Source organism: Pseudophryne corroboree, chromosome 1 (genome assembly GCF_028390025.1).
Source record: "Pseudophryne corroboree isolate aPseCor3 chromosome 1, aPseCor3.hap2, whole genome shotgun sequence".
In the NCBI taxonomy this organism is placed as follows: domain Eukaryota; kingdom Metazoa; phylum Chordata; class Amphibia; order Anura; family Myobatrachidae; genus Pseudophryne; species Pseudophryne corroboree.
This window is the reverse complement of record NC_086444.1, coordinates 1,135,078,057-1,135,103,883: the sequence shown is the minus strand read 5'-3', so window position 1 is coordinate 1,135,103,883 and position 25,827 is coordinate 1,135,078,057. Positions and strand designations below refer to the sequence as shown.

Sequence of the window (25,827 nt, the reverse complement as noted above, 5' to 3'; positions counted from 1 at the left end):
TTTAGAACTACCTGGTGTGCACTGGCTCCTCCCCCTATGACCCTCCTCCAAGCCTCAGTTAGGATACTGTGCCCGGACGAGCGTACACAATAAGGAAGGATTTTGAATCCCGGGTAAGACTCATACCAGCCACACCAATCACACCATATAACTTGCGATCTAAACCCAGTTAACAGCATGATAACAGAGGAGCCTCTAGAAAAGATGGCTCACTACAGCAATAACCCGATTTTTTGGTAACAATAACTATGTACCAGTATTGCAGACAATCCGCACTAGGGATGGGCGCCCAGCATCCACTACGGACTACGAGAAATAGAATTATCGGTAAGTAAATTCTTATTTTCTCTGACGTCCTAGTGGATGCTGGGGACTCCGTAAGGACCATGGGGATTATACCAAAGCTCCCAAACGGGCGGGAGAGTGCGGATGACTCTGCAGCAACAATTGAGAGAACTCCAGGTCCTCCTCAGCCAGGGTATCAAATTTGTAGAATTTTACAAACGTATTTGCTCCTGACCAAGTAGCTGCTCGGCAAAGTTGTAAAGCCGAGACCCCTCGGGCAGCCGCCCAAGATGAGCCCACCTTCCTAGTGGAATGGGCTTTTACAGATTTTGGCTGTGGCAGGCCTGCCACAGAATGTGCAAGCTGAATTGTACTACAAATCCAACGAGCAATAGTCTGCTTAGAAGCAGGAGCACCCAGCTTGTTGGGTGCATACAGAATAAACAACGAGTCAGATTTTCTGACTCCAGCCGTCCTGGAAACCTATATTTCCAGGGCCCTGACAACGTCTAGCAACTTGGAGTCCTCCAAGTCCCTAGTAGCCACAGGCACCACAATAGGTTGATTCAGGTGAAACGCTGAAAACCACCTTAGGGAGAAACTGAGGACAAGTCCTCAATTCCGCCCTGTCCGAATGGAAAATCAGATGAGGGCTTTTACAGGATAAAGCCGCCAATTCTGACACGCACCTTGCCCAGGCCAGGGCCAACAGCATGACCACTTTCCATGTGAGATATTTTAACTCCACATATTTAAGTGGTTCAAACCAATGTGACTTTTGGAACCCAAAAACTACATTTAGATCCCAAGGTGCCACTGGAGGCACAAAAGGAGGCTGTATATACAGTACCCCTTTCACAAACGTCTGAACTTCAGGGACTGAAGCTAGTTCTTTTTGGAAGAAAATTGACAGGGCCGAAATTTGAACCTTAATGGACCCCCATTTCAGGCCCATAGACACTCCTGTTTGCAGGAAATGTAGGAATCGACCCAGTTGAATTTCCTCCGTCGGGCCTTACTGGCCTCGCACCACGCAACATATTTTCGCCAATTGCGTTTTTGCGGTTACATCCTTCCTGGCTTTGATCAGGATAGGAATGACTTCATCCGGAATGCCTTTCTCCTTCAGGATCCGGCGCTCAACCGCCATGCCGTCAAACGCAGCCGCGGTAAGTCTTGGAACAGACAGGGTCCTTGCTGGAGCAGGTCCCTTCTTTAGAGGTAGAGGCCACGGATCCTCCGTGAGCATCTCTTGAAGTTCCGGTTACCAAGTCCTTCTTGGCCAATCCGGAGCCACGAATATAGTGCTTACTCCTCTCCATCTTATAATTCTCAGTACCTTGGGTATGAGAGGCAGAGGAGGGAACACATACACTGACTGATACACCCACTGTGTTACCAGAGCGTCTACAGCTATTGCCTGAGGGTCCCTTGACCTGGCGCAATACTTGTCGAGTTTTATAAACATGTGGAAGACTTCTGGGTGAAGTCCCCACTCTCCCGGGTGGGGGTCGTGTCTGCTGAGGAAGTCTGCTTCCCAGTTGTCCACTCCCGGAATGAATACTGCTGACAGTGCTATCACATGATTTTCCGCCCAGCGAAGAATCCTTGCAGCTTCTGCCTTGCCCTCCTGCTTCTTGTGTCACCCTGTCTGTTTACGTGGGTGACTGCCGTGATGTTGTCCGAATGGATCAACTCCGGGTGACCTTGAAGCAGAGGTCTTGCTGAGCTTAGAGCATTGTAAATGGCCCTTAGCTTCAGGATATTTATGTGAAGTGATGTCTCCAGGCTTGACCATAAGCTCTGGAAATTCCTTCCCTGTGTGACTGCTCCCCAGCATCGCAGGCTGGCATCCGTGGTCACCAGGACCCAGTCCTGAATGTCGAATCTGCGGCCCTCTAGAAGATGAGCACTCTGCAACCACCACAGGAGAGACACCCTTGTGCTTGGTGACAGGGTTATCCGCTGATGCATCTGAAGATGCGACCCGGACCATTTGTCCAGCAGGTCCCACTGGAAAGTTCTTGCGTGGAATCTGCCGAATGGGATTGCTTCGTAGGAAGCCACCATTTTTTCCCAGAACCCTTTCATTGATGTACTGAGACTTGGCTCGGTTATAGGAGGTTCCCGACTAGCTCGGATAACTCCCTGACTTTCTCCTCCGGGAGAAACACATTTTTCTGGACTGTGTCCAGGATCATCCCTAGGAACAGAAGACGAGTCGTCGGAATCAGCTGCGATTTTGGAATATTGAGAATCCAATCGTGCTGCCGCAACACTAACTGAGATAGTGCTACACCGACCTCCAACTGTTCCCTGGATCTTACCCTTATCAGGGAATCGTCCAAGGGATAACTAAAATTACCTTCCTTCGAAAGAGTATCATCATTTCGGCCATTACCTTGGTAAAGACCCGGGGTGCCGTGGACCATCCATACGGCAGCGTCTGAAACTGATAGTGACAGTTCTGTACCACAAACCTGAGGTACCCTTGGTGAGAAGGGTAAATTGGGACATGAAGGTAAGCATCCTTGATGTCCCGAGACATCATGTAGTCCTTCTTCCAGGTTCGCAATCACTGCTCTGAGTGACTCAATCTTGAATTTGAACCTCCGTATGTAAGTGTTCAAGATTTTAGATTTAGAATCGGTCTCACCGAGCCGTCCGGCTTCGGTACCACAACAGTGTGGAATAATACCCCGTTCCCTGTTGCAGGAGGGGTACCTTGATTATCACCTGCTGGGAATACAGCTTGTGAATGGCTTCCAAAACTGCCTCCCTGTCAGAGGGAGACATCGGTAAAGCCGACTTTAGGAAACGGCGAGGGGGAGACGTCTCGAATTCCAATTGGTACCCCTGAGATCACCTGAAGGATCCAGGGGTCTAATTGCGAGTGAGCCCACTGCACGCTGAAATTCATTGAGACGGGCCCCCACCGTGCCTGATTCTGCTTGTAAAGCCCCAGCGTCATACTGAGGGCTTGGCAGAGGCGGGAGAGGGCTTCTGTTCCTGGGAACTGGCTGATTTCTGCAGCCTTTTTCCTCTCCCTCTGTCACGGGGCAGAAATGAGGAACCTTTTGCCCGCTTGCCCACGAAAGGACTGCGCCTGATAATACGGCGTCTTCTTATGTTGAGAGGCGACCTGGGGTACAAACGTGGATTTCCCAGCTGTTGCCGTGGCCACCAGGTCTGAAAGACCGACCCCAAATAACTCCTCCCCTTAATAAGGCAATACTTCCAAATGCCGTTTGGAATCCGCATCACCTGACCACTGTCGTGTCCATAACCCTCTACTGGCAGAAATGGACAACGCACTTAGACTTGATGCCAGTCGGCAAATATTCCGCTGTGCATCACGCATATATAGAAATGCATCTTTTAAATGCTCTATAGGCAATAATATACTGTCCCTATCTAGGGTATCAATATTTTCAGTCAGGGAATCCGACCACGCCAACCCAGCACTGCACATCCAGGCTGAGGCGATTGCTGGTCGCAGTATAACACCAGTATGTGTGTAAATACATTTTAGGATACCCTCCTGCTTTCTATCAGCAGGATCCTTAAGGGCGGCCATCTCAGGAGAGGGTAGAGCCCTTGTTCTTACCAGCGTGTGAGCGCTTTATCCACCCTAGGGGGTGTTTCCCAACGCACCCTAACCTCTGGCGGGAAAGGATATAATGCCAATAACATTTTAGAAATTATCAGTTATCATCGGGGGAAACCCACGCATCACACACCTCATTTAATTTCTCAGATTCAGGAAAACTACAGGTAGTTTTTCCTCACCGAACATAATACTCGTTCTCGTATTATCAGAAATGTGTAAAATATTTTTCATTGCCTCAATCATGTAACGTGTGGCCCTACAGGAAGTCACATTTGTCTCTTCACCGTCGACACTGGAGTCAGTATCCGTGTCGGCGTCTATATCTGCCATCTGAGGTAACGGGCGCTTTAGAGCCCCTGACGGCCTATGAGACGTCTGGACAGGCACAAGCTGAGTAGCCGGCTGTATCATGTCAACCACTGTCTTTTATACAGAGCTGACACTGTCACGTAATTCCTTCCAACAGTTCATCCACTCAGGTGTCGACCCCTTAGGGGGTGACATCACTATTACAGGCAATCTGCTCCGTCTCCACATCATTTTTCTACTCATACATGTCGACACAAACGTACCGACACACAGCACACACACAGGGAATGCTCTGATAGAGGACAGGACCCCACTAGCCCTTTGGGGAGACAGAGGGAGAGTTTGCCAGCACACACCAGAGCGATATATATATATATATATATATATATATATATATATATATATATATATATATACACATACATATACACAGGGATAACCTTATATAAGTGTTTTTCCCCTTATAGCTGCTGTATTTTTAATAATGCGCCTAATTAGTGCCCCCTCTCTTTTTTAACCCTTTCTGTAGTGTAGTGACTGCAGGGGAGAGCCAGGGAGCTTCCCTCCAACGGAGCTGTGTGGGAAAATGGCGCCAGTGTGCTGAGGAGATAGGCTCCGCCCCCTTCTCGGCGGCCTTATCTCCCGTTTTTCTGTGTATTCTGGCAGGGGTTAAACTCATCCATATAGCCCAGGAGCTATATGTGATGCATTTTTTGCCATCCAAGGTGTTTTTATTGCATCTCAGGGCGCCCCCCCCCAGCGCCCTGCACCCTCAGTGACCGGAGTGTGAAGTGTGCTGAGAGCAATGGCGCACAGCTGCAGTGCTGTGCGCTACCTTGTTGAAGACAGGACGTCTTCTGCCGCCGATTTTCCGGACCTCTTCTGTCTTCTGGCTCTGTAAGGGGGCCGGCGGCGCGGCTCTGGGACCTATCCATGGCTGGGCCTGTGATCGGTCCCTCTGGAGCTAATGTCCAGTAGCCTAAGAAGCCCAATCCACTCTGCACGCAGGTGAGTTCGCTTCTTCTCCCCTTAGTCCAGGCCTGGCCAACCTGTGGCTCTCCAGATGTTGTGAAACTACACATCCCAGCATGCCCTGCCACAGTTTTACCATTCCTTAATAGCAAAACTGTGGCAAAGCATGATGGGACTTGTAGTTTTGCAACAGCTGGAGAGCCACAGGTTGGCCAGGCCTGCCTTAGTCCCTCGATGCAGTGAGCCTGTTGCCAGCAGGTCTCACTGAACATAAAAAACCTAAACTTTTCACTAAGCAGCTCAGGAGAGCCACCTAGTGTGCACCCTTCTCGTTCGGGCACAAAAATCTAACTGAGGCTTGGAGGAGGGTCATAGGGGGAGGAGCCAGTGCACACCAGGTAGTTCTAAAGCTTTACTTTTGTGCCCAGTCTCCTGCGGAGCCGCTATTCCCCATGGTCCTTATGGAGTCCCCAGCATCCACTAGGACGTCAGAGAAAGCCCATTCCTCGAGGAAAGTGGGCTCTTCTTGGGCGGCTGCCCAAGGGGTCTCGGCTTTACAACTTTGCCGAGCTGTTACTTGGTCGGGTTAAAACATTTTTGTAAGAGTCTACAAGTTTGATACCCTGGCTGAGGAGGACCTAGAGTTTGCTCATTCGGTGCTGCAGAGTCATCCGCACTCTCCCGCCCGTTTGGGAGCTTTGGTATAATCCCCATGGTCCTTACGGAGTCCCAGCATCCACTTAGGACGTCAGAGAAAATAAGATTTTACTCACCGGTAAATCTATTTCTCGTAGTCCGTAGTGGATGCTGGGCGTCCATCCCAAGTGCGGATTGTCTGCAATACTTGTTTAGTTATTGCCTAACTAAAGGGTTATTGTTGAGCCATCTGTTGAGAGGCTCAGTTATATTTCATACTGTTAACTGGGTATAGTATCACGAGTTATACGGTGTGATTGGTGTGGCTGGTATGAGTCTTACCCGGGATTCAAAATCCTTCCTTATTGTGTCAGCTCTTCCGGGCACAGTATCCTAACTGAGGTCTGGAGGAGGGTCTTAGTGGGAGGAGCCAGTACACACCAGGTAGTCCTAAAGCTTTCTTTAGTTGTGCCCAGTCTCCTGCGGAGCCGCTAATCCCCATGGTCCTTACGGAGTCCCAGCATCCACTACGGACTACGAGAAATAGATTTACCGGTGAGTAAAATCTTATTTTTCTCTTAGTCCGTAGAGGATGCTGGGGACACCACTAGAACCATGGGGTATAGACTGGTTCCGCAGGAGACATGGGCACTTTAAGACTTTGAAAGGGTGTGAACTGGCTCCTCCCTCTATGCCCCTCCTCCAGACTCCAGTTATAGGAACTGTGCCCAGGGAGACGGATGTATAGGTGAATATATTTCTGATAAGTGGAGCGCAAGTCCTCTTTAAAAACTTACAGGCATTTATTGGGAATAGCTACTGTACAGACCTTGAATTACCCTTTGAATCCCGTTTACTTTTATGTATACAATTAGATAGTATTAATATCAGCACCTTCCCGGTCTTTTCTTTCGGATTACAAAGCATCCATTACTAGATTAATGGTACAAAGAAGCATAGTTACTGTGCAGAGTTATGTGTGATGTTACTGAAATAGAAGAAACATGCCAACAAATGAAGAGAAGTGGAAGAATGTTGTGCCTTGTATTCATGTCTATTTATGTTGTGTTCGTTTCAAACCCCCTTATATACATCTGTGCACTTTGTGGTGCTGTGCGTCTAAAAACACCAAAGTCAACAAAACACAGTACTTGTTGATTTACAAGTGATAACTTGCAAAGATGTGTCCACATACATCTATCCTCCAATAGCGCCAAACAGCCACTGAAGAAAAAGTTGGAGAAACAGTATAAAATCTACAGTAGGTTAGAAAGGCAAAATACAGGTCAGATACAGATGACTCATGTCATGCATAGTTATGTTTATTTTGCAACTTTATACCAATTACTTAACTATAACCCCCTCCCCCCCATCAAAAAAACAAAAAAAAACAAAACCACCACAAAACTGAATCCTAAGCACTCAGGACCAGATTTATCAAGCCTTGGAGAGTGATAAATTCCACGGTGATAAAGTACCAAGAAATCAGCTCTTAGTTCATTTTTCAAACAGCCGGTAACACGGCAGTTACAAGCCGATTGGTTGGTACTTTATCACCGTGCAATTTATCACTCTCCAAGGCTTGATAAATCTGGGCTTTAGTACACTATTCGGTCAATCCAAGTAAACGCGAGTTTCGCCACACAGCGAGTCAGCACATCAACAGATACCTGAATTCATCCTGAAATTGGGCCACAAGTTCGGGTGCTGTTGCCGTCAACTCGCAATCATAGCATTTATAGTGTTCCCGGTAGACCGGGGAAGAGTGCAGGGTGTTGCAGGACAAATCACCGCATCTAATAGGATACCGCCCCACGTATTTTTTACTCAATGTTAAGCGTTGTGACTTGGTAAAATAATCAGTAACAAGGGTTTGTTTTTTTGTCTTTTTATTTGGTGTTAAATAAGTTCACAAGAAAACAAAAAGTTACTTTTGGTGTACATGAAATCAGAACAATACAACCACTTGAGGAGGGGGGAAATGTAAAAACAGAATCTTAGCCCAGGAATGGTAAACTGATATTTTCAATGTGATGGATATGCAATGCGCGTCATACCACTATGCGTTCAGCGTTTTGCCAACCTTAGAATGAAAACAATGCAATGGGTCTGGTAGGTAAAAAAAAATAAAAAATTCACTACAACTCCAGCTATGAGGTTCTATTGCATGATTCTGTGATGGCAAGTAAAAGCAAATAACGGATTATTGCCTTGATAGTCTATACCATTCCAGACTATATATACTGGAGCTGAAATGTTACACTGCTATGACTGTCTGACCACTGAGTAGCAGGATGCTCATGTAAGAAAAGGCTCTTCGCTATGTATGATCTCATGAAGAACAGGATGTGAGCTGTGGATTGATGTTAAATGGACATTTTGATGGCAAATGGATGTAGGAAAGCCCTTAGTTGCTGCAGGAGCTCAACAGCTTAAATGTGCACCTGGCAACAAAGGTACTAGGATGTTGTGTCAATATTTTCAGTGCAGGTATCAGGAAGCTCCAGGAATTCTTAAGTTTAATGAACAAAATATATATAAATATATATATATATTATAACATTTTGTGTGTACAGTTGCTGTATGAATATTTGTTCGTCAGAAGGTGTTCAAAACACTGCTGGGAGTAAGTAATAAGGATATCGGCAATCTTAATTATCTCTATATGTGGATGAGAGCAGTTGTGGAATATGAATCCAGAAGTATCAACGGGAAACTGGAATAATCCAAATATTCAACACCAGTAACTCCAAAAGGTAAAAGTTTGTACACCTGTATTGTACAGGGTAAGTATGTGAAATTTAATTAAAATTTTAAATTTTACTACGGGAAAAATGTCACTTAAAACAGAAGAAAAACTATTTAATGCAGACTGGATCAGAAAACATTTACTATTCCTGAAAATGTAAATCCCATCCATTTTATCATCCATCTCTCCCAAAACAAAAAAAACAAACAAAACCAAAACCTTCAGGTGACAGGACTTTTTTTTTTAGGTCACAAACTTAAATACCGTTCAATCACAATTTGTATTGCCTTTATAATAACGCTACTGTCCCAAAGCAATATTAAACTTAGCATTTCCTGGTGTTATAAGCATGCTGCATTTTTTTTTTGCTTTTTTTTTTTACAATTTTTTTTTTTTTAGAGATTTGTTTTGGTAAATTGTTTTCAAATATTGCTCTTACTGTGCTTGATCAATCTGCATAAGTTTAAGAAGCACAAAGAGTTCGATAGTTTTGAACAGTTACACTTTGACGATGTGCAGAATTTAAAGAACTAAATTATATACATGGATCAATCGCTACTTCAGCCACGCTTATGTTGAAAACCTTATTCAACATCAATCGCACACTTGCCCATAACATTCTTTCAAAAGCACAAAAAAAAAAAAAATCTACCAGACTAAGTAACACCAAGAGTACTACAACATAGCTAATGGTAGAAGCCAGAGGATTTTTGGTAAGTCAGACACTGCATATGGCAAAATGTGACCATTGTGAAAATAATCTCTACTACACCATGATGCCAGTCTGTACAATGACACAAACTGGTGTAACAAACTTAAATCACAACCCGGTCACCTACAACACAGTGGCAGTTACAACTATATATAGCATGAACCAAAATTTGTAGTTCAGAAATCTACAGCCTTATGTATACACGAGGAAGTCTTTCCTAGTGATTGGAAGGGTTGGTCAGCAGGGACTGGTCCACTAAGCACTATGGATTTAAAAACACAATTATAAGCAATTAATTAGTGATCCCTGTGAGTTCTAGTTGTTTGCATTGAACACGTTAGACATGTTTTAGCTGTTTGTATCATTATTCTATCCAGCTTAAAACCCACAATGTAGACTGTGTTAATGTTTAAGTTTAAAGTTGACAAAAAACAAAACGCCAGGGACCCTATGGAGGAATATAACTGCTAAAATGATTACTTACAAAATCCTTGGCTTTTACCATTAGCAATATGAAGTTGTATTAAATGGGGCAAAATATAGAATAGGAAACACAGTATTCTTAAAGTCTCTAAGCACAATCTCATTGCTTCTACTTTAGCTATATATATTTTTTTTATTTCATTTTATTTATTTTTATTTTTTTACTTCTTTTGTTTTCAAATGAAGACTGGGCAAGTCATTCATGCTACTCTCCTGCATTCAAAAAGGCACTGATTGATTACAGTGTAACAGAGTTATCTCCCAGTTCTTAAGAGAATATCGCCAATTCCCAGAAGTCTCTGAATGGCAGAAGGTAGCTGTAGATTCTACAATGTTCAGATGGCAACTCTGGCTACAGCGCAAAAAAAAACAAAAAAACAAAAAGAAAAAAGGTAAAAAAAAAAAAAAAAAAAAAAAAAAGTATAAAAGAAAATAAGAATAAAAAAAAAAAAGACAGGAAAAAATAAAAAGTACGTAGGTTGGATGCAGGAAGCAGCAATTCTACAAACACAAGCACATCCATTCTTCATCTGACAACACTAACTAATTGAGCTATACTAGGCAAAGTTTAACAGTATGTCAGAAAAAAAAAAGAAAGAAACATTGTTGAGACTGCAAAATAGAAAAAGAAAGTAAAAATAAAAACACGCAAAAAGATTTGAAGTGGTAACTAAAGAGGTTAACTATAGAGTTAGAGACCCTAGAGGGAAAAAAAAGACAAAATGGGTTCTCTTTACACACCATCTTTCACAGCTACAGCTAAAGATGCTTGTTCACAGCTGAGTGCGAGAGAAAAGTTCCTCTCTGCAAATATCGGCCCACTCATGCCCTCCTCCATTAGACGCAGTGTCAGAACTTGAACTGTCGCTTGAGTAGATCTTCCTGAAGCAACTTGATTTCATTCCGGCACCATATCCAATGGAAACTTTGGCATCATTACACGCAGGCATCTACAAATTAAAAGAATGTGATTTGTTACATGAAGATGTAGCTCATCTAATGTTTTTACAAATTAAGACTGTGCAGTGAATCAGGCTTTTGGTAGAAAACAGACGAGTGTTGAGACATATGTGTAGAGTGTTTAGTCTGTGAAAGCATGCTGTCTAGGGGGTATGCGGTTACAATCGGATAAGTACTATACCGGGTGCAGGGGTGTAGGTGTTTAAGTTTAGCTGACCCCGGGGTACTTATGGTTAGGGGGCAGCGGTGTCACCCCCGTTTTCTGGGAGGGGAAAGACAGAGGTCTTTCCTGGCCTCGCAACTGCCACTTCAGGCGGTCAGCTGAGTAAAGTGGAGCCTACTCAGTAGTCCATCTGCGTGGAACACTAATGGTCGCGATGTTGGCTCCCAGCTTGCTACGTTGGCCGCAGTGATGGTATTACAGAAACATGCAGGAGTCTTTTCTACTAAGAAGTCTCCTGCATGTCGCACCTTCAGATCGGATGGAAATTGCACTTATACCCATCTCTGGGTCAGTATCATTGTGAAGACATGCAATAGCCTTGTCGTACAGCAAAGATATTGTATGACAGATACTAGTGTTCCCGCTAATCCCGCACATGCCCTGCCTGATTTTTAAATGACAATATGCTCCCTGCCCTTGTGGTGGTGCCCTGCTGAAACAGCCTGCCCACACTCACAGGACGGGCATGCGCATGGAATCTAGGGAGAGCTTGGGAGCAAGTCCCTCATATATGTAAGTGATGGGCACAACTCAAAAATGTGTGTGTGTGTGTGTGTGTGTGTGTGTGTGTGTGTGTGTGTGTGTGTATATATATATATATATATATATATATATATATATATATATATATATATATAGTGTACATATAGCCTGTGAAAACCCAATAACCTACTTTCTCGCTGTCTAAAGGATGCCATCTAGTACTGGGAATCTCCTTCCCACTTGTGCTATCTGTGCGACTTTCTTCCTCAACATTTGTGTAGAGAGCTGTTAAAGGCAAAAACAAAACAAAACATAATTTGCAAAATATAAAATGCACTACAGTTATAAGATTTTAAAATAATTATTGGAACACGTAGGGGCCTATTTGTAAAATGAATAAACTGCACTATCTCCTGCACTAGAATATGTGGTATATGGTCACTTTACTAAAATAGCGCGGAAACTATTTCCATTATTTACAAGGAGGATGTACTAAGCTGTGGAGAGAGATAAAGTACATGCCAATCATCTCCTGTCATTTTTAAAATAATTGGATAAATGTATGAAGTGGCGCTATGGGCTATACGATCCGTGCCGCTATAATACATTAACCTAACAACCTGTAACATGGCAGTTATGCTGGGTGCGACTAGGCCACAGGTTCTCAAACTCAGTCCTCAGTTCATGTTTTACGAGTCTATCCTTGTGGAGCCCAGTGTACCCCGCAGCAGAAAACGAGTTTTATGGTAAGAACTTACCTTTGTTAAAACTCTTTCTGCGAGGTACACTGGGCTCCACAAGGCGCCCGCCCACCCTGACGCACTTAGCTTCTTTGGGTTGGTATCGCATTAGCCACTGACACTTCTCCCGTCGGGAGAGTGTGGTGTTTTTAAAATGTGGCAGCTGGTGATACACAGTACAACTGCTGGGTGACCTGGAAAACATGAACTGCGTGGGGTCCTTAAAACCAAGTTTGCGAAAGAACTGCACTAAGCGATAATAAGATTTTACTTACCGGTAAATCTATTTTTCGTAGTCCGTAGAGGATGCTGGGACTCCGTAAGGACCATGGGGAATTGACTGGCTCTGCAGGAGATAGGGCACTTTAAGAAAGCTTTGGACTCTGGGTGTGCACTGGCTCCTCCCTCTATGCCCCTCCTCCAGACCTCAGTTAGGGAAACTGTGCCCAGAGGAGATGGACAGTACGAGGAAGGATTTTTGTAAATATAAGAGCGAGATCACAGTATAACTCGTGATAAACTTACCCAGTTAACAGTATGAACAACAACATAGCCACGGTTCCACCGAAAAACTATAACATAATCCTTATGTAAGCAAAAACTATATACAAGTCTTGCAGAAGAAGTCCGCACTTGGGACGGGCGCCCAGCATCCTCTACGGACTACGAGAAATAGATTTACCGGTAAGTAAAATCTTATTTTCTCTAACGTCCTTGAGGATGCTGGGACTCCGTAAGGACCATGGGGATAATACCAAAGCTCCCAAACGGGCGGGAGAGTGCGGATGACTGCAGCACCGACTGAGAAAACAGGAGGTCCTCCTCAGCCAGGGTATCAAACTTATAGAACTTTGCAAAGGTGTTTGTCCCCGACCAAGTAGCTGCTCGGCACAACTGTAATGCCGAGACCCCTCGGGCAGCCGCCCAAGAAGAGCCCACTTTCCTAGTGGAGTGGGCCTTAACCGATTTCGGTAACGGCAATCCTGCCGTAGAATGCGCCTGCTGAATCGTGTTAGAGATCCAGCGAGCAATAATCTGCTTTGAAGCAGAAGCGCCAACCTTGTTGGCCGCATACAGAACGAACAAAGCTTCAGTCTTCCCGATTCTAGCCGTTCTGGTCACATAAATCTTCAAAGCCCTGACTACATCCAGGGACTCGGAATCCTCCAAATACCGTGTAGCCACAGGCACGACAATAGGTTGGTTCACATGAAAAGATGAGACCACTTTTGGCAGAAAGTGAGGGCGAGTCCTCAACTCTGCCCTACCCACGTGAAAAACCAAGTATGGGCTTTTATGTGATAAAGCCGCCAATTCGGAAACACGTCTTGCCGAAGCTAACGCCAACAACATGACCACTTTCCACGTGAGGTATTTCAACTCCACAGTTTTGAGTGGTTCAAACCAAGTTGACTTGAGGAAACGTAACACCACGTTAAGATCCCAAGGTGCCACCGGAGGCACAAAGGGAGGCTGAATATGCAGCACTCCCTTCACAAAGGTCTGTACTTCAGGAATAGAGGCCAATTCTCTTTGAAAGAAAAAGGCCGAAATCTGGACCTTTATGGACCCTAATTTTAGGCCCAAAGTCACTTCTGTTTGAAGGAAGTGGAGTAGCCGGCCCAAATGGAACTCCTCCGTAGGAGCAGCTCTGCCCTCACACCAAGAAACATATTTCCGCCATATACGGTGATAATGTTTTAACGTCACGTCTTTCCTAGCCCTGATCAGGGTAGGAATGACTTCCTCCGGAATCCCTTTTTCCGCTAGGATCCGGCGTTCAACCGCCATGCCGTCAAACGCAGCCACGGTAAGTCTTGGAACAGACAGGGCCCCTGCCGCAGCAGGTCCTGCCTTGGAGGAAGAGTATTGTTCTGACCCTGCTTCTTCGTATTATTCTCAACACCTTGGGTATGAGAGGAAGAGGAGCAAACACATAGACCGATCTGAACACCCAAGGTGTCACCAGAGCGTCTACCGCTACCGCCTGAGGGTCCCTTGACCTGGCACAATACCGTTTTAGCTTTTTGTTGAGACGGGATGCCATCATGTCGATTTGAGGCAGTCCCCAACGATCCGTGATCTGTGCAAAGACTTCTTGATGAAGTCCCCACTCTCCCGGATGCAGGTCGTGCCTGCTGAGGAAGTCCGCCTCCCAGTTGTCCACCCCCGGGATGAACACCGCTGACAGCGCGCTTACATGGCCTTCCGCCCAGCGTAGAATCCTGGTCGCTTCTGCCATGGCCATTCTGCTCCTTGTTCCGCCTTGGCGGTTTATATGAGCCACTGCCGTGACATTGTCTGACTGAATCAGAACCGGTTTTCTCCGAAGCAATTACTCCGCTTGACGCAGGGCGTTGTATATGGCCCTCAACTACAGGACGTTGATGTGGAGACAAGACTCTAGGCTTGACCAGAGACCTTGGAAATTTCTTCCCAGTGTCACTGCTCCCCAGCCTCGGAGGCTTGCGTCCGTGGTCACCAGGACCCAGTCCTGGATGCCGAACCTGCGACCTTCTAGTAGGTGAGCACTGTTCAGCCACCACAGGAGAGATACCCTGGTCCTGGGAGACAGTGTGATCCTTTGATGCATTTGTAAATGGGACCCGGACCACTTGTCCAAGAGGTCCCATTGAAAAGTCCTCGCATGGAACCTGCCGAAAGGGATGGCCTCGTAGGAACCCACCATCTTCCCCAGGACCCGCGTGCAATGATGCACTGAAACCTTTTTTGGTTTTAATAGGTTCCTGACCATGGCTATGAGTTCCTGAACCTTTTCGATCGGAAGAAAAACCTTTTTCTGGTCTGTGTCTAGAATCAGCCCCAAAAAGGTCAGACGCGTTGTAGGGACTAGCTGGGACTTCGGTATATTGAGAATCCAGCCGTGTATCTGCAACGTCTTCATGGACAGAGACACGCTGTCCAGCAACCTCTCCCGAGATCTCGCCTTTATGAGGAGATCGTCCAAGTATGGGATAATTGTGACCCCCTGCCTGCGCAGGAGCACCATCATTTCCGCCATTACCTTGGTGAAAATTCTCGGGGCCGTGGAAAGCCCAAACGGCAACGTCTGAAATTGGTAGTGACAGTCCTGCACTGCAAATCTCAGGAACGCCTGATGCGGGGGGAAGATCGGAACATGAAGGTAAGCATCCTTTATGTCCAGGGACACCATCCAATCCCCCCCCTCAAGGCTGGTGATGACCGCCCTGAGTGATTCCATTTTGAACCTCTTCAAGTACAGGTTCAGAGATTTCAAGTTTAAAATGGGTCTGACCGAACCGTCCGGTTTCGGGACCACAAACAGGGTTGAGTAATATCCCTCTCCTTGCTGGAGATGAGGAACTGTGACAATCACCTGTTGAATATACAATTTTTGGATTGCTGCCAACACTAGCTCCCTCTCTGATGGGGAAGCCGGCAGAACCGATTTGAAAAATCGTCGAGGAGGCAAGTCTTCGAATTCCAGCCTGTATCCCTGAGAAACAATCTCTAATGCCCAGGGATCCACCTGCGAATGAATCCAGACGTGGCTGAAAAATCGAAGACGAGCCCCCACCAGATCTGCCTCCCCTCAGAAAGCCCCAGCGTCATGCGGTGGACTTTGCAGACGCAGGGGAGGACTTCTGCTCTTGGGAACTAGCTGTGTGCAGCTATTTCCCCCTGCCTTTCCCTCTGGCAACAAAGGATGATCCACGTACCTTCTTGTTTTTATTGGAACGAAAGGACTGCATTTGATAATGAGGTGCCTTTTTTGTATGCTGCGGGGGGACATAAGGTAAGATTTTGACTTACCAGCCGTAGCGACAAGATCCGAGAGGCCGTCTCCAAACAACTCCACCCCTTTGTAAGGCAAGGACTCCATATGGCGCTTTGAATCGGCATCTCTCGTCCACTATCTGGTCCACAAGAGCCGCCTAGCAGAAATAGACATAGCATTTATTCTGGAGCTTAATAAACAAATGTCTCTCTGAGCATCCCTCATATACAAGGCAGCATCTCTGATATGCTCTATGGTCATTTGAATGGCATCCCTATCTAAGGTGTCAATTTCCGTAGATAAAAAATCTGCACATGCCACAACCGCACTACAAGCCCAGGCCGACGCCATAGCCGGTCGAGCAATAGTACCGGAATGATTGTAAATGTGCTTTAAGGTAATTTCCTGCCTGCGATCAGCAGGTTCCTTGAGGGAAGCCGTATCCAGAGAAGGCGGTGCCACCTTTTTGGACAAACGTGTCAGCGCCTTGTCAACTTTTGGCGAAGATTCCCAGCGTATCCTAGTAGTTTGTGGAAAAGGATACGCCATGAGAAGTCACTTAATTCAAATGAGGATGGAAAAGTGACTTCAGGCTTTTTCCCTTTATATGTGTACCCTCGTGTCAGGGACAGGGGGTTCCTCAGTAATATGCAAAACCTCTTTAATGGCAATAATCATGTACCGTATACCCTTAGCCACCTTTGGCTGTAATTTTGCATCTTCATAGTCTACACTAGTCAGTATCTGTGTCATCGATCTGGGATATGGTGCACTTCTGAGACCCCGAAGGACCTGGCGCCCCAGGGACAGGCATGGACTGGCTACCTGACTGATCCCTAGCTTCTGCCTTGTCTAATCTTTTATGCAATAGATTGACATTTGCATTCAAGACATTCAGCATATCCACCCATTCCGGTGTCGGCGTTGCCGATGGCGATCTGACATTCAAGCACTCCCCCTCTACATTAAGCGAGCCTTCCTCGTCAAACATGTCGACACGCGTACCGACACACTTCACACACACAAACAGGGAACCCCTTTCCTGAAGACAGTATCCCTGTCAAGGCCCTTTGGAGAGACAGTATGCCAGCACACACCCCAGCGCAATAACCCTGGAGACCAACACAAATTGTTTTTCCCCAGCAGCGCTGTATAATATGTAAACCGCCAATTATGTGCCCCCCCCCCTCTCTTTTAAGCACCCTTTCACCGTGTGTAAGCAGGGGAGAGTCCGGGGAGCCTCCTCTCAGCAGTGCTGTGGAGAGAAAATGGCGCTGGTGAGTGCTGAGGGAGAAGCCCCGCCCCCTCGGCGGCGGGCTTCTGTCCCGCTCAAACTTAGTAAAATATGGCGGGGGCTCTTTTATATACATGTACAGAGACCACCTGTACATGTATATAGTCTTTTTGCCATGCAGAGGTTTATATTGCTGCCCAGGGCGCCCACCCCTGCGCCCTTACAGTGACCGGAGTATGTGAGGTGTATGGGAGCAATGACGCACAGCTGCAGTGCTGTGCGTTACCTCAGTGAAGCTGAAGGCTTCTGCCGCCTGACGACTTCTGTCTTCTGTACTTCTAGCTCTGTGAGGAGAACGGCGGAGCGGCTCCGGGGGTGGACGCCCAGTAAGAACCTGCGTTCACCCCCTCTGGAGCTAATGGTGTCCAGTAGCCGAGGAAGCAGAGCCTATCTTTGACAAGAAGGTCTGCTCCTCTCTCCCCAGTCCCTCGATGCAGGGAGCCTGTTGCCAGCAGTGCTCCCTGTGAAAAAGTAGAAAAAAATCCAAACAAAATTGCTTTTAGGCAGAGAACTCTGGAGAGCTCTCTGCAGTGCACCCATCTTGCTCTGGGCACAGTGTAAAACTGAGGTCTGGAGGAGGGGCATAGAGGGAGGAGCCAGTGCACACCCAGAGTCCAAAGCTTTCTTAAAGTGCCCTATCTCCTGCGGAGCCCGTCTATTCCCCATGGTCCTTACGGAGTCCCAGCATCCTCAAGGACGTTAGAGAAATGTCGTGCACATCAGGTAGTGTGCATGCACTACTACACGCTCCCTCATGCAGACATCGGGCTCAGTCCACTGTGCTACAAGACCGTTGGGACGAAGTCATGCTGCTGAATGCGGCCATGAACAATATTGTGCACGATCGTGCGCTATATCGTTCAGTGTGTACGTTCGCCTGACACCTTGTCCTGTCAGTCATGCATATCTTTCAGTGTGTATTCAACAACGATAGGCGTCCCCAAAATCGTTCGTTTAAACATTTAAGCCAATTTGGACGATATCAATGTATGTAATGTCATGTAGTCCAAATTGGTCAAAGGGGTATATTCAATAAGAGTCAGATTCATTCCGACATACATTTGTCGGAATGGATCCAACAAGTCCTATTTAACAGAGTGACCAAATCCGATCGTCTGATTTGGCCAGCGTCCGTGCAGCTGCTGTTAGCAGCTCCGTGTGTGTGAGATCACAGGGAGCTGCTGGAGGGAGACGCACATCATGGCACTCAGTCGTGTATCCCAGTGGTGGTCGGGGAACGATGCAGGGGGGATGCCAGTCAGGTACCTGCATGCCCTGCTGCCCCTAGACGGCTCCCCCTTCTCCTCACCTCAATCAGACTTTTTTTTAAAGTCGGATTGAGATTGTCTGAAACGGGGCCAAAATCTGTCGGATTTGGCCCCGTTTCCGCCAGAAGCACGCAGATCAGCAGCTATTCCGCCAATCCACGTGTTTTCCGAAAAGTCGGGAATTCTCAACTTGTTGGGAAAAAAACAAACCAGCCCATACTGAATAGGCCGGAACCCCTTCCGACCGAAAACTGTCGGAAACTGCCCCAGTGTCACATGTGTATGCAAAAAAGCGTTCATAAAAAAAATCGTTCATCTTTCAAATCGTTCATCTAGCATATTTCACAAATCTATCAGTGTATAGAGCCCATAACAGCAGGCATTTTTATGTTCTAAGACGTGAAACTCATTTAACAAAGAAGTGATCTCTCACATTACAATTAGTACTATTATTATTATTACTCTATACCTTTAAATGTAAGTCATATTGATTAAATGGTCACCACAATATATGTTCGAATGTAAGGGACTAGTATTTCATGTTAATATACACAACTCTAGCTTCAATGTTTAAAAGCTTGCTGCTCTGAATAAAACCATGTACTATTATATAACCATTATGGCCAAAAGAAGGATAAACAACTTACAGTCGCAACACGATCCAGGATGTAGTGAGGAGTACAGCGCCTTCTGCCACCAGCACTGTTTCTCAGTAACGGCATTTACTCCCCATAGGTCAGTGCTCAAACTTGGATACTGAAAGCAGAAAATAAGAATTTACTTACCGATAATTCTATTTCTCGGAGTCCGTAGTGGATGCTGGGGTTCCTGAAAGGACCATGGGGAATAGCGGCTCCGCAGGAGACAGGGCACAAAAAGTAAAGCTTTACGATCAGGTGGTGTGTACTGGCTCCTCCCCCTATGACCCTCCTCCAAGCCTCAGTTAGGTACTGTGCCCGGACGAGCGTACACAATAAGGAAGGATTTTGAATCCCGGGTAAGACTCATACCAGCCACACCAATCACACTGTACAACCTGTGATCTGAACCCAGTTAACAGTATGATAACAGCGGAGCCTCTGAAAAGATGGCTCACAACAATAATAACCCGATTTTTGTAACTATGTACAAGTATTGCAGACAATCCGCACTTGGGATGGGCGCCCAGCATCCACTACGGACTCCGAGAAATAGAATTATCGGTAAGTAAATTCTTATTTTCTCTATCGTCCTAGTGGATGCTGGGGTTCCTGAAAGGACCATGGGGATAATACCAAAGCTCCCAAACGGGCGGGAGAGTGCGGATGACTCTGCAGCACCGAATGAGAGAACTCCAGGTCCTCCTTAGCCAGGGTATCAAATTTGTAGGATTTTACAAACGTGTTTGCCCCTGACTAAATAACCGCTCGGCAAAGTTGTAAAGCCGAGACCCCTCGGGCAGCCGCCCAAGATGAGCCCACCTTCCTTGTGGAATGGGCATTTACATATTTTGGCTGTGGCAGGCCTGCCACAGAATGTGCAAGCTGAATTGTATTACACATCCAACTAGCAATAGTCTGCTTAGAAGCAAGAGCACCCAGTTTGTTGGGTGCATACAGGATAACAGCGAGTCAGTTTTCCTGACTCCAGCCGTCCTGGAACATATTTTCAGGGCCCTGACAACATCTAGCAACTTGGAGTCCTCCAAGTCCCTAGTAGGTGCAAGGCACCACAATAAGCTGGTTCAGGTGAAACACTGACACCACCTTAGGGAGAGAACTGGGGACGAGTCCGCAGCTCTGCCCTGTCCGAATGGACAAACAGATATGGGCTTTTTTGAGAAAAAACCACCAATTTGACACTCGCCTGGTCCAGGCCAGGGCCAAGAGCATGGTCACTTTTCATGTGAGATGCTTCAAATCCACAGATTTGACTGGTTTTAAACCAATGTGATTTGAGGAATCCCAGAACTACGTTGAGATCCCACAGTGCCACTGGAGGCACAAAAGGGGGTTGTATATGCAATACTCCCTTGACAAACTTCTGGACTTCAGGAACTGAAGCCAATTCTTTCTGGAAGAAAATCGACAGGGCCGAAATTTGAACCTTAATGGACCCCAATTTGAGGCCCATAGACACTCCTGTTTGCAGGAAATGCAGGAAACGACCGAGTTGAAATTTCTTTGTGGGGCCTTCCTGGCCTCACACCACGCAACATATTTTCGCCACATGTGGTGACAATGTTGTGCGGTCACCTCCTTTCTGGCTTTGACCAGGGTAGGAATGACCTCTTCCGGAATGCCTTTTTCCCTTAGGATCCGGCGTTCCACCGCCATGCCGACAAACGCAGCTGCGGTAAGTCTTGGAACAGACATGGTACTTGCTGAAGCAAGTCCCTTCTTAGCGGCAGAGGCCATAAGACCTCTGTAAGCATCTCTTGAAGTTCTGGGTACCAAGTCCTTCTTGGCCAATCCGGAGCCATGAGTATAGTTCTTACTCCTCTACGTCTTATAATTCTCAGCACCTTAGGTATGAGAAGCAGAGGAGGGAACACATACACCGACTGGTACACCCACGGTGTTACCAGAACGTCCACAGCTATTGCCTGAGGGTCTCTTGACCTGGCGCAATACCTGTCCCGTTTTTTGTTCAGACGGGACGCCATCATGTCCACCTTTGGTATTTCCCAACGGTTTACAATCATGTGGAAAAAACTTCCCGATGAAGTTTCCACTCTCCCGGGTGGAGGTCGTGCCTGCTGAGGAAGTCTGCTTCCCAGTTTCCATTCCCGGGATGAAACACTGCTGACAGTGCTATCACATGATTTTCCGCCCAGCGAAAAGTCCTTGCAGTTTTTGCCATTGCCCTCCTGCTTCTTGTGTCGCCCTGTCTGTTTACGTGGGCGACTGCCGTGATGTTTTTCCCACTGGATCAATACCGGCTGACCTTGAAGCAGAGGTCTTGCTAAGCTTAGAGCATTATAAATTTACCCTTAGCTCCAGTATATTTATGGATATAGGGTTATCCGCTGATGCATCTGAAGATGCGATCCGGACCATTTGTCCAGCAGATCCCACTGAAAAGTTCTTGCGTGAAATCTGCCGAATGGAATTGCTTCGTAGGAAGCCACCATTTTTACCAGGACCCTTGTGCAATGATGCACTGTTTTTAGGAGGTTCCTGACTAGCTCGGATAACTCCCTGGCTTTCTCTTCCGGGAGAAACACCTTTTTCTGGACTGTGTCCAGAATCATCCCTAGGCACAGCAGACGTGTCGTCGGGATCAGCTGCGATTTTGGAATATTTAGAATCCACCCGTGCTGTTGTAGCAGTTTCCGAGATAGTGCTACTCCGACCTCCAACTGTTCCCTGGACTATGCCCTTATCAGGAGATCGTCCAAGTAAGGGATAATTAAGACGCCTTTTCTTCGAAGAAGAATCATCATTTCGGCCATTACCTTGGTAAAGACCCGGGGTGCCGTGGACAATCCAAACGGCAGCGTCTGAAACTGATAGTGACAGTTCTGCACCACGAACCTGAGGTACCCTTAGTGAGAAGGGCAAATTTGGGACATAGAGGTAAGCATCCCTGATGTCCCGGGACACTATATAGTCCCCTTCTTCCTGGTTCGTTATCACTGCTCTGAGTGACTCCATCTTGATTTGAACCTTTGTAAGTGTTCAAAAAATTTTTTAGAATAAGTCTCACCTAGCCTTCTGGCTTCAGTACCACAATATAGTGTGGAATAATACCCCTTTTCTTGTAGTAGGAGGGGTAATTTAATTATCACCTGCTGGGAATACAGCTTTTGAATTTTTCCCCATACTGCCTCCTTGTCGGAGGGAGACCTTGGTAAACCAGACTTCAGGAGCCTGCGAAGGGGAAACGTCTCGACATTCCAATCTGTACCCCTGGGATACTACTTGTAGGATCCAGGGGTCCTGTACAGTCTCAGCGCCATGCTGAGAACTTGTCAGAAGTGGTGGAACGCTTCTGTTCCTGGGAATGGGCTGCCTGCTGCAGTCTTCTTCCCTTTCCTCTATCCCTGGGCAGATATGATCTTATAGGGACGAAAGGACTGAGGCTGAAAAGACGGTGTCTTTTTCTGCAGAGATGTGACTTAGGGTAAAAACGGTGGATTTTCCAGCAGTTGCCGTGGCCACCAGGTCCGATGGACCGACCCCAAATAACTCCTCTTCCTTTATACGGCAATACACCTTTGTGCCGTTTGGAATCTGCATCACCTGACCACTGTCGTGTCCATAACATCTTCTGGCAGATATGGACATCGCATTTACTCTTGATGCCAGAGTGCAAATATCCCTCTGTGCATCTCGCATATATAGAAATGCATCCTTTAAATGCTCTATAGTCAATAAAATACTGTCCCTGTCAAGGGTATCAATATTTTTAGTCAGGGAATCCGACCAAGCCACCCCAGCTCTGCACATCCAGGCTGAGGCGATCGCTGGTCGCAGTATAACACCAGTATGTGTGTATATACTTTTTATGATATTTTCCAGCCTCCTGTCAGCTGGTCCTTGAGGACGGCCCTATCTATAGACGGTACCGCCACTTGTTTTGATAAGCGTGTGAGCGCCTTATCCACCCTAAGGGGTGTTTCCCAACGCGCCCTAACTTCTGGCGGGAAAGGGTATACCGCCCATAATTTTCTATCGGGGGGAACCCACGCATCATCACACACTTTATTTAATTTATCTGATTCAGGAAAAACTACGGTAGTTTTTTCACATCCCACATAATACCCTCTTTTGTGGTACTTGTAGTATCAGAAATATGTAACACCTCCTACATTGCCTTTAACGTGTGGCCCTAATAAGGAATACGTTTGTTTATTCACCGTCGACACTGGATTCAGTGTCCCTGTCTGTGTCTGTGTCGACCGACTAAAGTAAACGGGCGTTTTAAAACCCCTGACGGTGTTTTTGAGACGTCTGGACCGGTACTAATTGTTTGTCGGCCGTCTCATGTCGTCAACCGACCTTGCAGCGTGTTGACATTATCACGTAATTCCCTAGATAAGCCATCCATTCCGGTGTCGACTCCCTAGAGAGTGACATCACCATTACAGGCAATTGCTCCGCCTCCTCACCAACATCGTCCTCATACATGTCGACACACACGTACCGACACACAGCACACACACAGGGAATGCTCTGATAGAGGACAGGACCCACTAGCCCTTTGGAGAGACAGAGGGAGAGTTTGCCAGCACACACCAAAAACGCTATAATTATATAGGGACAACCTTATATAAGTGTTTTCCCTTATAGCATCTTTTTTATATATTTCTAACGCCAAATTAGTGCCCCCCCTCTCTGTTTTAACCCTGTTTCTGTAGTGCAGTGCAGGGGAGAGCCTGGGAGCCTTCCCTCCAGCCTTTCTGTGAGGGAAAATGGCGCTGTGTGCTGAGGAGATAGGCCCCGCCCCTTTTTCGGCGGCCTCGTCTCCCGCTCTTAACGGATTCTGGCAGGGGTTAAATATCTCCATATAGCCTCCGGAGGCTATATGTGAGGTATTTTTAGCCAAAATAGGTTTTCATTTGCCTCCCAGGGCGCCCCCCTCCCAGCGCCCTGCACCCTCAGTGACTGCCGTGTGAAGTGTGCTGAGAGGAAAATGGCGCACAGCTGCAGTGCTGTGCGCTACCTTTAGAAGACTGAGGAGTCTTCTGCCGCCGATTCTGGACCTCTTCTTACTTCAGCATCTGCAAGGGGGCCGGCGGCAAGGCTCCGGTGACCATCCAGGCTGTACCTGTGATCGTCCCTCTGGAGCTGATGTCCAGTAGCCAAGAAGCCAATCCATCCTGCACGCAGGTGAGTTCACTTCTTCTCCCCTAAGTCCCTCGTTGCAGTGATCCTGTTGCCAGCAGGACTCACTGTAAAATAAAAAACCTAAGCTAAACTTTTCTAAGCAGCTCTTTAGGAGAGCCACCTAGATTGCACCCTTCTCGGCCGGGCACAAAAATCTAACTGAGGCTTGGAGGAGGGTCATAGGGGGAGGAGCCAGTACACACCACCTGATCGTAAAGCTTTACTTTTTGTGCCCTGTCTCCTGCGGAGCCGCTATTCCCCATGGTCCTTTCAGGAACCCCAGCATCCACTAGGACGATAGAGAAAAGAACAAATACTTACAAATTTTAAGAGGAACAAAAACGAGTTTTATGGCAAGAACTTACCTTTGTTAAAACTCTTGCGAGGTACACTGGGCTCCACAAGGATAGACATTGGGGTGTAGAGTAGGATCTTGATCCGAAGCACCAACAGGCTCAAAAGCTTTGACCTTCTTCCCAAGATGCATAGCGCCGCCTCCTATATCACCCTGCCTCCGTGCACAGGAGCTCAGTTTTGTTAACCAACCCAATGCAGTAGCAAGTAAAAGACGACAACTGCAAGTTGCCAAAAACACAACACACTCCAGACAGAAGAAGTGTCAGTGGCTAATGCCATACCAACTCAAAGAAGCTAAGTGCGTCACGGTGGGCGACTTGTGGAGCCCAGTGTACCTCGCAGAGTTTTTAAACAAAGGTAAGTTCTTACCATAAAACTCGTTTTCTGCTGCGGGGTACACTGGGCTCCACAAGGATAGACATTGGGGATGCCCTAAAGCAGTTCCTTATGGGAGGGGACGCACTGTAGCGGGCACAAGAACTCGGCGTCCAAAGGAAGCATCCTGGGAAGCGGCAGTTTCGAAGGCATAGAACCTTATGAACGTGTCCACTAAGGACCACATAGCCGCCTTGCACAATTGTTCAAGGGCCGCACCACGGCAGGCCGCCCAAGAAGGTCCCACGGACCGAGTAGAATGGGCCGTAATGTGAGCAGGAGCTGATAGAGCAGCCTTCACATAAGCATGTGCAATCACCATTCTAATCCATCTGGCCAAAGTCTGCTTGTGAGCAGGCCAGCCCCGTTTGTGAAACCCAAACAGAATAAAGAGAGAATCAGATTTCCTAACAGAAGCAGTTCTCTTCACATAGATACGGAGAGCCCATACCACAGGCAAAGACCGCTCTTTGGGAGACTGATCAGGAGAGACAAAGGCCGGTACCACAATCTCCTGATTAAGGTGGAACAAAGAAACCACCTTAGGCAAATAACCGGGACGAATCCTAAGAACCGCCCGGTCACTTGAAATATCAGATATGGGGAACTACAAGACAAGGCACCCAAATCCAACACTTCTAGCTGAAGCAATAGCCAGCAGAAACACCACCTTAAGGGAAAGCCACTTAAGATCGGCTGATCCAAGAGGTTCAAACGGAGACTCTTGTAACACCTCCAAAACCACTGACAAGTCCCAAGGAGCCACAGGCGGGACATAGGGAGGTTGGATACGCAACACAC

At 46.8% G+C, this 25,827-nt stretch overlaps 1 protein-coding gene across 4 annotated transcripts in view; it reads right to left on the bottom strand.

The window, feature by feature from the left end:
- Positions 1-7,684: 7,684 nt before the first annotated feature.
- Positions 7,685-25,827, bottom strand: part of KIAA0232 (KIAA0232 ortholog) — a 138,171-nt gene continuing 120,028 nt past the window's right edge. For all 4 annotated transcript variants that reach the window (XM_063923693.1, XM_063923684.1, XM_063923701.1 and 1 more), the window contains 3 exons: positions 19,132-19,240; positions 11,613-11,707; positions 7,685-10,706 (listed from right to left, as the gene is read on the bottom strand). In XM_063923693.1, coding sequence (XP_063779763.1) covers positions 10,530-10,706; positions 11,613-11,707; positions 19,132-19,240 — 381 coding nt within the window. In that variant the 3' untranslated portion in view covers positions 7,685-10,529. The remainder of the gene's footprint in view (positions 10,707-11,612; positions 11,708-19,131; positions 19,241-25,827) is intronic.